Raw genomic sequence first — 13865 nt, forward strand, 5'->3', positions numbered from 1 at the left:
TTATGGTTCTGTTTATTTTGTTAAGACATAGGCTTGAGTTGTTTATTTGTTCATTATATGAAGTATTCAAATGTTATTCAAGGGTAAGTTTGTAAATGAACGTACTGGTGTTAGAACAGGTTATATAGAAACAAGTCTTGTTGATGAGAGCCTAGCTTAAGCTGCACCATGGAGTTGCCAAACATATTGATCAACAGGGCGGAGCCAGAGGTAACTTGCATCAAATGTTTCCATTTCATATAGTGATGATGAGGTTCATGCTTTGTAATATCAACGGTTGTGTCCACTAGTGTGTGTGGCAGGGTGAGAGGTTGTGTCCACTAGTGTGTGTGGCAGGGTGAGAGGTTGTGTCCACTAGTGTGTGTGGCAGGGTGAGAGGTTGTGTCCACTAGTGCGTGTGGCAGGGTGAGAGGTTGTGTCCACTAGTGTGTATGGCAGGGTGAGAGGTTGTGTCCACTAGTGTGTGTGGCAGGGTGAGAGGTTGTGTCCACTAGTGCGTGTGGCAGGGTGAGAGGTTGTGTCCACTAGTGCGTGTGGCAGGGTGAGAGGTTGTGTCCACTAGTGACGATCACAGGTAATGGCATGAGAGTATGTGTAGCCCGGCGCTAGCATGCATAATACTGAGTGTGCTCCTCCACTGACACTGCTGATTTAGGTAAGCAGGAGGCCGAGAAGTCATACACAGTAAGGCGTCGGGCGGCGGAGGGCCTACGTCTCATGAACCTCTGTCCCTCAGGGGCGGCCGCCCCAGTGCCGCCTCTCCTGGCAATGTCTTCCGCGCAAAAACTAGTATCGTAGGCGGTAAACAGGTTTGTTGAATCCTTGACTTTACCATGGCATAATTCGATTATTGCCTTCTCCTTCTGTTTACACTTCCTCGTCCTTCGGTGTGTGTTAGTGCGTAATTTGTGTTTCCTGCTCCTGGCGTTGTGTTTTGTTTATATGGCGCCTGGGCGTCACCCGGCGGGCAGCACTCTGCTCCACACTCACCTGTCACTGGGCGGGCAGCACACTGCTCCACACCCACCTGTCAACCGGCGGGCAGCACACTGCTCCACACTCACCTGTCACTGGGCGGGCAGCACACTGCTCCACACCCACCTGTCACCCGGCGGGCAGCACTCTGCTCCACACTCACCTGTCACTGGGCGGGCAGCACACTGCTCCACACCCACCTGTCACCCGGCGGGCAGCACACTGCTCCACACTCACCTGTCACCCGGCAGGCAGCACTCTGCTCCACACTCACCTGTCACCCGGCGGGCAGCACTCTGCTCCACACTCACCTGTCACCCGGCGGGCAGCACACTGCTCCACACTCACCTGTCACCCGGCGGGCAGCACACTGCTCCACACCCACCTGTCACCCGGGGGGCAGCACACTGCTCCACACTCACCTGTCACCCGGCAGGCAGCACTTTGCTCCACACTCACCTGTCACCCGGCGGGCAGCACTCTGCTCCACACTCACCTGTCACCCGGCGCGCAGCACACTGCTCCACACCCACCTGTCACCCGGCGGGCAGCACACTGCTCCACACTCACCTGTCACCCGGCGGGCAGCACACTGCTCCACACACACAACCTCACCAGTGAGGCACCTGAGGCAACGTCCACCACAGTTTCCAGACCTGTGATAACAAACAAGAGGCTCGCCTACCCTTGGTATTGACTGAGGACTGAGAGGCGGGACCAGGAGCTGAGGCTCGCCTACCCTTGGTATTGACTGAGGACTGAGAGGCGGGACCAGGAGCTGAGGCTCGCCTACCCTTGGTATTGACTGAGGACTGAGAGGCGGGACCAGGAGCTGAGGCTCGCCCCACACGCGTATGGACAGGTGCGTACAGATGAACGCACAAACATCACAACAATGCTACGCCGTATTTCATTTTTTAATTGAAGGGCAAATTGAGGCTGTCAGTCAGGATCTGCGGGGATTAATCACACCAGGTGTGTGTGTGTGTGTGTGTGTGTGTGTGTGTGTGTGTGTGTGTGTGTGTGTGTGTGTGTGTGTGTGTGTGTGTGTGTGTGTGTGTGTGTGTACTCACCTATTTGTGCTTGCGGGTGTTGAACTTTGGCTTTTTGGTCACGCCTCTCAACCGTCAATCAACTGGTGTACAGGGTCCTGAGCCTACTGGGCTCTATCATATCTACACTTGAAACTGTGTATGGAGTCAGCCTCCACCACATCACTTCCTAGTGCATTCCACCTGTTAACTACTCTGACACTGAAAAAGTTCCTTTAACTGGAGCCGGTGGCTGAGCGGACAGAACACTGGACGCGTGATCCTGTGGTCCCGGGTTCGATCCCGAACGCCGGCGAGAAACAATGGGCAGAGTTTCTTTCACCCTGATGCACCTGTTACCTAGCAGTAAATAGGTACCTGGGAGTTAGTCAGCTGTCACGGGCTGCTTCCTGGGGGTGAATGTCTGGTCGAGAACCGGGCCGCGGGAACACTATGCCCCGAAATCATCTCAAGATAACCTCTCAAGAAGATAACGTCTCTGTGGCTCATTTGGGTACTCAGCTTCCACCTGTGTCCCCTTGTTCGCGTACCACCAGTGTTGAATAGTTTATCCTTGTCTACCCTGTCAATTCCCCTGAGGATTTTGTAGGTAGTGATCATGTCTCCCCTTACTCTTCTGTCTTCTAGTGTCGTGAGGTGCATTTCTCGCAGCCTTTCTTCGTAACTCATGCCTCTCAGTTCTGGGAATAGTCTAGTCTTTTCTTGTCTTGTCTAGTCTTTCTATTCTAGAAATCTTTCATGTGAAGAAAGATTAACAAAGCTTAAACTGCATTCACTGGAAAGGCGAAGAGTTAGGGGTGACATGATAGAGGTTTACAAGTGGATGAATGGACATAACAAGGGGAATTTTAATAGGGTATTAAAAGTAGCAACACAAGACAGAACTCGAAACAATGGGTATAAATTGGATAAATTCAGATTTAGGAAAGACTTGGGTAAATATTGGTTCGGTAACAGGGTTGTTGATTTGTGGAACCAATTACGGTGTAACGTGGTGGAGGTGGGGTCCCTTGATTGTTTCAAGCGTGAGCTGGACATGCATATGAGTGGGAATGGGTGGTTATAAATAGGAGCTGCCTCGTATGGGCTAATAGCCCTTCTGCAGTTACCTTGTTTTTATGTTCTTACATTGAAAGGCATTATTCCTAATTACAGTGTATGCTGCACCAGCCCTGCCATTGACAGGATTAGATGACCCGTCAGTGTAGATTTGATCTAGTTCATCTCCGGCTTCTTTATAAATTTCCTCAAGATACTTGTGCCTCATTTCTTGTGGTAACATGTTGGATTTTTTCGTTGCCATTTCATTGATGATAATCCTGCATGAGTCATCCTCCCAGGGAGGTAACCTCTCTACAGGCAGGAGCTCACGGGCTTGCTCAAGCAGGTGAAGTTCTTCCAGGTAGCAGACTGATCTATGATGCCATTTTTTCCCTCTCCTGTTTCCTCCTGTTAGCAGCACAGAAATAAGTTAAAAAAAAAAAACTCCTCCCCACACCCCTCCCCGCACTCCTCCCCACACCCCTCCCCACACCCCTCCCCACGCCCCTCCCCACACCCCTGTCCACACCCCCTCCCCACACCTCTCCCCACACCCCTCCCCACACCCCACCCCACACTCCTCCCCACACCACACCCCTCCCCACACACCTCCCCACACTCATGGGGAGCATGGGGGGTGAGAACTTAGGTTGTGGGCCGCGTGGTCCACTTAAGCATTACGTTGTGATAATGGGCGGCCTCGCGCCCTCCCTCCCGCTGACGCCTCCACCTATTCTCTCCCTCTCCACCCCAACCTACTCCATCTCCCCTTCAATCTCAATATAAAAAATCTTCGCAAAATACATTAACTGGATTTGGTCATCATTGGCAGATTTCTAGCCAATCCAAATGCTCTAAAGCTATGACGTCGATGCATCAGCCAATCACAGGGCTCGAACTGCCTTGCGTTACCGAAATTGTAAACTAAGATTTTTGTTATTGTTATATAGATCACACATGATTGGGCTGACAGCGGTGTGGTGGGCGCTGATTGGCCTGTCACAGGCGCACTTTAGTTGATGGATCCTCTGGCCGCGGGAGTCACTCAGGAATGTTTGTCTTTGTACAGTATATGAACGGTATGGAGGTATATAACTGGCCGACCCCTCGCAGTGTTCTAGAGGGAACTCGATAAGCACCTCGAAAGGATACCTGATCAACTCGGCTGTGACTCATACGTCAGACTGCGAGCAGCCGCGTCCAACAGCCTGTTTGACCAGTCCAGCAACCAGGAGGCCCAGTCGAGGACCGGGCCGCGGGGACGCTAAGCCCTGAAACCAATACAAGGTAACCATCTGCTCTCCTCATTAATACTTTCCCGCCTAACGTTAGGCCTATCCAGGTCAGAGACATCACCCAACACAATGGTATTGGGTGATGTAGCCAGCTCTAGCCAATGTCACAGCCAATGTCACAGCCATTGTCACAGCCAATGTCACAGCGAATGTCACAGCCAATGTCACAGCCAATGTCACAGCCAATGGCACAACCAATGTCACAGCCAATGTCACAGCCAATGTCACAGCCAATGTCACAGCCAATGTCACAGCCAATGTTACAGCGAATGTCACAGCCAATGTCACAGCCAATGTCACAGCCAATGTTACAGCCAATGTCACAGCCAATGTCACAGCCAATGTCACAACCAATGTCACAGCCAATGTTACAGCCAATGTTACAGCCAATGTCACAGCCAATGAATTTGATGACGAATTTGGACGCCATATTGCTAGTTTAGTGACAAAGCTGGAGGTGCAGTCACTGGTTGAGTGGTATTAGTACTGGATAGCCAGTGGAGGCGATCCCTTTCTGCCCACCGTCGAATCCACGAAGGGTCACAGACATATATTGACAGACACCTCTAGGTACTAAGGTAACCATGCCCTCACATATAAAGTATGTAGTCAGTATGTAGTATGGTATTTAAATAATGTGCGACATTTTCTCTTAACTTTGTCCACTCACCAAAATAGTTGACCAGAGGACCCAAGCGTTATAACTTATGTGACCATGATCTAATAACATTAAATATTCTTAAGGATACTTTTTGAAGTATACATCAAATATACTTTTTATCTATAATTTAATAACAGTAAATTTTTAAGTGTAATTTTCAAGCGAAAATCAACTTTATTTAACTCGCAATATAAACATTTGTTCCGATCATACAAATGCTAGAAAATATATGAAGGAAATGTGCATAGGGTGTGTTGAGCAGTCCAAGATGGGGGTCACAAAACCCTGTTCTTAACCCTGTTCTTAAGTGCAGAACCCTGCACTTAAGAACCCTGCACTCTTAAGTGCAGAACCCTGCACTTAAACTCTCCCTCTCTCTGGACAGATGTAATAGGACCCATTATCACCACACCAGAAATAAATATCTCTTTGATATCCCCAGAGTCAAACTTATTCTGTGTAAACACTCTATGCAAATAAAGGGACCTAGTCTATGGAACTCACTCCCTAATGAATTGAAAAGTTGTCCAACTTTTGACTTATTAAAAAACAAAATTAAAATGTACCTAATTTCATCTTCATAGTTTCCTACCAAATGTTTTAAACTCACACTATCTAGTGCTACTCAGTCGCCCAGTATATGTACCTAAGCCATACAACTTTACCACTGTATTCAATGTTATCATCTGATATCATGTTTGTTATATTGTGTACATATTTTACTGCAGTATTCCTTGAAACGATCCTCAAATTGTGCTACAATGAACCAATTGATAACCTCAAATTTTACTCTAATTTACCTAGTAATATTAGTCATTATAGTGTATTGTCATTATTGTGTATTAATCTAATCTTTGTGTATTGTCAAAATTTCTTACAATGTACAGTACCTGAAAACATTATTTGTAAATTTTGCTGGAAATTATCTTTCTAAAATTATGTTAGATTAGGGACTTGCCCAAAACGCAATGCATGTTAGTGACCTTACAAGAATGTAAAGTCATCGTTGCTATGTAGTCTCTTAACCCCAATGTACCTTCTTGTATATAAATAAATAAATAAATAAAAGATGCATTGTCCAGCTGGAGGCATTCCTGGGACGCTCACAGCGGCCGCCGCCCACAAACCCCTATTTCACGCTGCTAAACCCAATACCATTTATGATGTCTATGGCGAGGTCCCACACCACCAAAGGTCTAGTTTTAGGTGTCATGGCATTTATTGTGCTCTCACACCCATCCTGTGGGTGGTAGTGGACCCCCATACCATCCTGTGGGTGGTAGTGGACCCCCATACCCATCCTGTGGGTGGTAGTGGACCCAATACACATCCTGTGGGTGGTAGTGGACCCCATACCCATCCTGTTGGTGGTAGTGGACCCCATACCCATCTTGTGGGTGGTAGTGGACCCCATACCCATCCTGTGGGTGCTAGTGGACCCCATACCTATCATGTGGGTGGTAGTGGTCCTCATACCCATCCTGTGGGTGGTAGTGAACCCCATACCCATCCTGTGGATGGTAGTGGACCCCATACCCATCCTGTGGGTGGTAGTGGACCCCATACCCATCCTGTGGGTGGTAGTGGACCCCATACCCATCCTGTAGGTGGTAGTGGTCCCCATACCCATCCTGTGGGTGGTAGTGGTCCCCATACCCATCCTGTGGGTGTCAGTGGACCCCATACCCATCCTGTGGGTGGTAGTGGTCCCCATACCCATCCTGTGGGTGTCAGTGGACCCCATACCCATCCTGTGGGTGGTAGTGGTCCCCATACCCATCCTGTGGGTGGTAGTGGACCCCATACCCATCCTGTGGGTGGTAGTGGTCCCCATACCCATCCTGTGGGTGGTAGTGGTCCCCATACCCATCCTGTGGGTGGTAGTGGACCCCATACCCATCCTGTGGGTGGTAGTGGACCCCATACCCATCCTGTAGGTGGTAGTGGTCCCCATACCCATCCTGTGGGTGGTAGTGGTCCCCATACCCATCCTGTGGGTGTCAGTGGACCCCATACCCATCCTGTGGGTGGTAGTGGTCCCCATACCCATCCTGTGGGTGGTAGTGGACCCCATACCCATCCTGTGGGTGGTAGTGGTCCCCATACCCATCCTGTGGGTGGTAGTGGACCCCATACCCATCCTGTGGGTGGTAGTGGTCCCCATACCCATCCTGTGGGTGGTAGTGGTCCCCATACCCATCCTGTGGGTGGTAGTGGTCCCCATACCCATCCTGTGGGTGGTAGTGGTCCCCATACCCATCCTTTTTTTTTCTACCACAGACGTGGCCACACATTTACAATGCTAAGCAGCATATATACATTTTCTTCTGTCCTCCATGGACAGGGTTAGAGATGTGTTAAACATATAGTTCAAGGGTTTATTGAACACTCAACCACAGAAGGTGATTCGGTGCTTTTAAAATGCTAAGCTAACCTACATACGTAAATACATAGATACACAGATTTACGTATGTCCTACATAAAGTGTTCGGTGTGTCTTTTACATAGTGTCATTAATGTGCATTTACAAAGGTGAAATGTAATTCTGATCAGCTTCCATATATACTTTATACACATACATATACATACACACACACACATATACGTACACATACATGTATACATACATGTATACATACATATATACACACACATGCATTCACATACATTTGTCTCTTTTACTCTGACAGGGTGAGATAGCTGATAGAGAAACTAGTGTGCAATTAAGCACTTAATCACTGAAGGTGATGAAGGTGCTTTTACAAGCTCAGGTTATATAGTTACATCACATACATACATTGTATAATTGATACATTACATGGTTAATCTTGGGTTCAAGTCCAATATATCATCAAGTGTTCCAGTACTCATATAGTAATTACACAGTTCAGCATACCTTAGCCCAGGAGGGCGAAAGTCAGTCAATATGGGACATTCTACAATATAATGTTCAAGAGAGTGCATGTTTTCTCTTTCACAAAGTTGACACATTGTGTACTCGACATTTGGGTTTTGAGAAAGCTGCCAGATACGTATATATCCAAGCCGTATTCTGGCCACTATAACATCACATTGCCGGGTTCTTGTTCTATTAGTCCCATATGTGAATGTATGGGACATTGTATGTACTAGCATTGTATGTACTAGCCCTATCTATAAATCCATCATTCTTTGTAAAATCTCTTGTATGTATGTACCTTACCTAAATAAACATTTATTTATTTATTTATTTATTTATGTCCATAGGTTCTGCAGCATTTGCAATGCAACGAGTTCACATTGCTGGTACTCAGTTTTGCAGGACTAGACCAGGCTGTCTTACTAGAAGGTGTGTCGAATGGTAATCTGTGAATAAGACTGTAGGAGTCAGCCAACTGTGCACATCTAGTAAGGTCGGTTTCTTCCTTGTCTGCTAGGTAGAGACGTATGGGATTAGGAACACGCCTAAGGAATTCTTCCACCAGTATGAGGTTGATGAGCTCTGTAAATGAGGAGACTTGTGCTGCTTCCAGCCACTTCATGAAATACCTTTTCTTATTATTAGCGAACTCTAGGCAAGTATTAGCACTGTTTTTAATGTAGTCCCTAAACTTACGTCTGTACTTCTCTATGGAGAGGAGATAGGCGTCAAGTTCTGTCTGTTTCAACACTTTGTAGTCTGTTTCTGAAGGCATGATACTGAGGGTTATGACAACTCTGTCAAATGAGACCTGAGAAGTACAAACCACTGATCCTGAGGCCAGCTGAGTTGGTTAGCTAAAGCCTCAAATGAAGTAAAGAATACGTCTATTTCTGTCTCGACAAAAGATGGCATCAACTTAATTGCATGAGAAAGATTAAAACGTACCGGAAGGTTAGCTTCTGCTTCCTTGCGCTGAGTGTGGTGAGTAGTTTCCAAGGCAAGCTCCTTACGTCGTTGCTCTAGGGCGATGGCCGCTTGTTTTTCAGCGGCTTGTTGAATTTCGGCTTGTTTCTTCTCATGGTCACGCTGGATTTCAAGTTCACCTTCTCTTACCTGGAGAGCTTCCTATTCATGTTCCTCTTGAAGGGCAGCTTGTTCCCGCTCACTCTCACGTTGGAGTTCCATTTCACGTTCCCTTACCTTAAGAGCTTCTTGTTCACATTCACGTTGGAGTTCAACTTGCTCCTTTTGGAGGGCAGCTTCACGTTCTTTTATCTGAAGAGCTTCCATCTGACGCTTACTTTGGAGTGTAGCTTGTTCCCTCTGTATCTGGAGAGCTTCCTTCTGCCGGGCAGTTTCCTCCTTCAGACGTTCACGTTCGAGATTGGGTCGCTCTATCTTCAATTTCATAGCTGCCAAGGCGCTCTTATCTGCAATTAAGTGTTGTTTATGAGACTCTGATGTAATATGATCATTGTCTAATAGATGATCCAAAATGATGTTATGGAGCTCAGTTCTAGTGGCTCCATGTGGGGCAGTGATGTGGTACTCATTTAGAAGAGTTAGCAGCTCTGCCTTAGTGGCACGATGTAGTGTGCCCACTTCATCTTCTGAAGTACGCCTGCACGCTGCTAAGCAAAACATGGTGAATGAAATGATAGCAAATAGTATACAGAGAAAATACCTCAGTTGATGTACTAAAATATGAGATGTCAGACTGACAGGATGACGTGGCAGCTGTAAACTATCCTGTTTAAACTTAATAGTCAAGGTTACAACAATAAACATTAGTAATTGAATTGAATTGATTACTTAGATCAAAAGTAATGATCTAGGACGTTTCGAGGACGTAGGGAATCTTGTACCCGGTTGTTACGGACCCGAGTCCAGCGTCCGAGCCCGGAGCAGTGACGACCACGCCATCTGTGGGTCAGCTCCCGAAACCCCCTCCAAATGGACGACGCCATCTAGTGAGGACGAGATATACTGGCCACAAGGGCTAGTTTCCCGTCCTGATCAGCTCATAACACAGCCGCTGCTGACCTCTGGTGAGGTGACGCTTAGACAGCAACGCCATCTATGGAGTGGATAGGTGGGCGTTTGTGTCTAAGCCTGTAAGTGAGGTGCCCTAGAGTGTAACTAGTACTGATGACGTGTCTGATTACAGAGTCGACCTGGGACTGCTGTAATGAACGTTGGATCAGTCTACCCAAGGCAGCCGTAGAATCTCCAAGTGTAAGCTGCAGAAGTTGAGTCACTCCCCCGGATGAACACTGTTGTGTTAGCCTGCCTGTGAGGTGGCAGATCCAGGGATTGTCGTACCCGGGGCTGACTAGTGGAGAAGACTAACCACTGGGGTGTTGTGGTGAGGAGAGTGATCTGTGAAGTCACACGAGGCTCCTGCCTAGGGCTCGCAACCCTAGTATCGGTCGTGGAGTGGCCTACCCAGCGGAACTGATAGGAACCTGCCAGCTACAGGCTGGATTTGTGGTTGATGGCCTCCACGACGGTGCCCCCAGTGGAGCTGTGATTTGGCTGGCCTGTGGCCAGGGTAGACTCGAGAGAATCGAAGGATTCATCATGAAGCCACAAGAGGACCAAGGGCTAAGCATCGTTGAGCACCGTGGAACACTCCGCGTCTTCAGAGGAAGACCATATTGTACATAATAGTGTTTATACCTCCCCCGTGTGATAAAATATATATTATTTATGGTGACGGTGATAATTATATATTTAAGTTTTTGCCTTTGTCTCCCTTCCCCTTTAATTTACTTGCGTTACGGAACACACCCCTTGAAAGTCACTACTAACTTGGGGCCGGATACCCAAACTCTATTGACAGCAGAGAAAGAACCCAGTTGCGACCCAATAGGGCCGTAACACCGGTATTCTATATGACGAGGATAAGGGCAAGAGGGATCCTACTTGAATTGTGAAATATAATTGTCTCGACAGTAGTCCAAAAATTGTAGGGATTTCTTACCTTGTCTCTAAATGACGAAAACCAAGGTAAGAGGTTTCCTACTAAAACTAGATAGTACTTACAGAGTTACCACTTTTTGTTCTCTGGAAAAGAATGTTAACTCCCTACCTGTGTAAGTAAATTAATGACGAGAACCGCTGTACGGGTCCCAACCGTACAGTGTAGTCCGTGCAAGAGGAACTATGGCCCCTTGAGTCCTCCTACATTTGGATTGCAAAGACGTGGGGCGTATTAGCCCGGACATTAACCAAAGTTCCAGGGTACCAAAAGGGGGTGATCTGCCGAAATGAGAAATTCTCCAGAAGGGACAAGAATAAGATGGAAATCACGGGATATAGCAAAGATTATTGAATAACCAATTACGAGTATGACTGTGGCCACAAGACACCACGTAATCCAAAGTCAATCCAATAGTCCAAAATTGCTACACCTGGAAGACAAAGAAGTATTAGGCACCATCAAAATACTCAAAAATATGAGTTCTGAAAAGATAAACCTGTAATAAAGTACAATTACCACAACTTTAAGTGAAGTATCTAGGAGCATATCCTCGTATATTCTTTATGTATAATGATTTTATTGGAGTGTAGGCATTATTGGAACGGTGTTAATGTATATGCCAGCATAGTTGTGTGTGTGCGTTGAAGTGTGTAGACAAGTGACGGGTGTGTTTCTGTGACAGGTGACGGGATGTCGGAGTCGGAGACGGAGCTGAGACGCCACCTGCTGGTTAACTACGACAGGACGGCCCTCCCAGCCTCCACCACCGTCGTCAAGTTTAGGATCACTCTCAAGCACTTCGATATGGTGAGTGGCTCCCCCTAACCCTAGGGGGAGAGTGGTCTCTCTCTCTCTCTCTCTCTCAAGAAGTGTGTAAGTACTTAATTCATTATAGTGTACTGAGGCAAGCGTGCAAAGTTCGGTTACTGTAGGTGCAGCCTGCACATGACTGTAAAGCTGCCGTCCAATTGGGTATGGAGCAAGACTAATAACTGTACAATTGCCTCACACCAGATGTAAAGTGCCTTGTGTACAGACTGTTCTGGGCCACTTCTTGAACCACTTTAGATAAAAAATACTACCGATTATATATTCAAGTATTTGTGTGTGTATTATATTTGTATTATATATATATAAGTCTGAATGGTCCCCAGGACTATATGCGACTGAAAACTCACACCCCAGAAGTGACTCGAGCCCATACTGCCAGGAGCAACGCAACTGGTATCTACAGGATGCCTTAATCCGCTTAACCATCACGACCGGACAAAAGGAAGTGATAGCCGAAGCTATTTGAACCACTTCCCCGCCGGCACTCGGATGGTAATCTTGGGCATAGCATTTTATCAAATAACCTCAGCATTTGTGTTCCTCACGTGTGCCCCAAAGAACACATGTGCCAGTGTTGACACTGTTCTCCTCCCGCACCATGTTGCAACTGGTTTTAATGACCTAAGAGACTGCCACGAGGATATTAAACATATTCTCAAAGCCCTAGGCCATCCTGTCCTCCAGGTGGACACGTTCACTCGTCCCCCTCGTGGTCGTCACCATCAGCCCCTCATCAACCAACAACCCTGCCAATGGTCAAGGATGGAGGAATGAATAACTGGGTAAAAGTCAGAATAAGGAATTCCTTTACAAGAGATGGGACAAGTGCGGATAGCTTCCTTAGTGGCAGCATCTGCATGTTCATTTAGGGACAAACCAGTATGGCTGGGAAGCCAGCAAAACTCCACTTTCTTAAATCTACTGGAGATAAAATACAGCCAATGCTGAATTTCAACTACTACCAGATGAACTGGATTAAAGGACTCCAGAGCCATGAGGGCACTGTGAGGGTCAACTACAACAACAAAGGAGGATTGACAGCAAGAAAGCAGTTGACGAAGAGCATAGCATAAAGTTCTGCCGTGAAGATGCTAGTCTTCGGAGACAGGCGACACACAGGTGTGGTCAGGAAAAACAACAGAGTAGCCCACAACGTCTGCAGACTTAGACCCATCGGTGAAAGATGGGAATGGAGCGGGCGTGGGGAGTAAAGTGTTCAAGGGTAAAAGGCGTTTCAGAACTGTAGTAGGGGTAAAAGCTTTAGTCACTTGGGTCAGGGTTTTACGAAATTTAGGAAGGGGGACCATCCACGGGGTCAAGGATGGAACAACAAGAGAAGAAATATTGGTAACACTAACTGAAAGAGAATTAGTCAGGTCGAAAGGCGGAACTTAAGAACTAGAGCTCATTTCTACTAGCACACTTAGGTGAGTAGTCACTCAGATTTGAGGTGTTTGACTGGCTATACACATCTCTGACTGTATATCTATACTACAAGAAATACTCGGCTGTGCCTAGGTCTCTTCTTCCCCCTCATCTTGTTCTTCCTGCCCTCATCCCCTCCTCTTCCAGCCTTCTCCCTCCCTCGCCCTTCTTTACCCCCCTCTCTTCCCACCCCACTCAAAAAATTATCTATTAGAAAGCATTGTAACTGCTGAACAACTCTATGAAAACAAATATTTCAGACTTTACTTCATGAAAATTCCATGTGGAGTGATCTCTATAAATGCCTAGCTTAAATCATTTCACTTAGGCTTGCAACAATTGTCTTAGGTCTTATGACACTCCCCTGTCCAACCTGATTCATCTTGGAAAGTTGAGCGAGGCCTCAAGCATCTGGCTTCTAACATTGGGCGGACACGTCGATATTCTATGTTACATAGATGTCTGGTTTATGTATACTGTAATGTTTTATAGATTACCATACACAGTGTCTGTAAACCATTTGTACATTATACGTCCATGTTACCTCGATATAGGACATGCAAACTGTGTATATGTGTATTTGTCTAGCACGTACAGGTGGATCTAATATGTGCACTTAGGCCTAGTGTGAGCACATACACCCTTTATGTGCACATACTACTGGCGTCTACATGGACTCAGTGTGAACATTGACCTGGTG

At 46.8% G+C, this 13865-nt stretch overlaps 1 protein-coding gene across 1 annotated transcript in view; it reads left to right on the forward strand.

The window, feature by feature from the left end:
- Window positions 1-13865, forward strand: part of LOC123746946 (neuronal acetylcholine receptor subunit alpha-4) — a 92723-nt gene that overhangs the window by 53886 nt on the left and 24972 nt on the right. The window contains exon 3 of the mRNA XM_045728845.2: window positions 11592-11716. Within this exon, the coding sequence (XP_045584801.2) occupies window positions 11592-11716 (125 nt within the window). The remainder of the gene's footprint in view (window positions 1-11591; window positions 11717-13865) is intronic.

Source organism: Procambarus clarkii, chromosome 87 (genome assembly GCF_040958095.1).
Source record: "Procambarus clarkii isolate CNS0578487 chromosome 87, FALCON_Pclarkii_2.0, whole genome shotgun sequence".
Taxonomy (NCBI): Eukaryota; Metazoa; Arthropoda; class Malacostraca; order Decapoda; family Cambaridae; genus Procambarus; species Procambarus clarkii.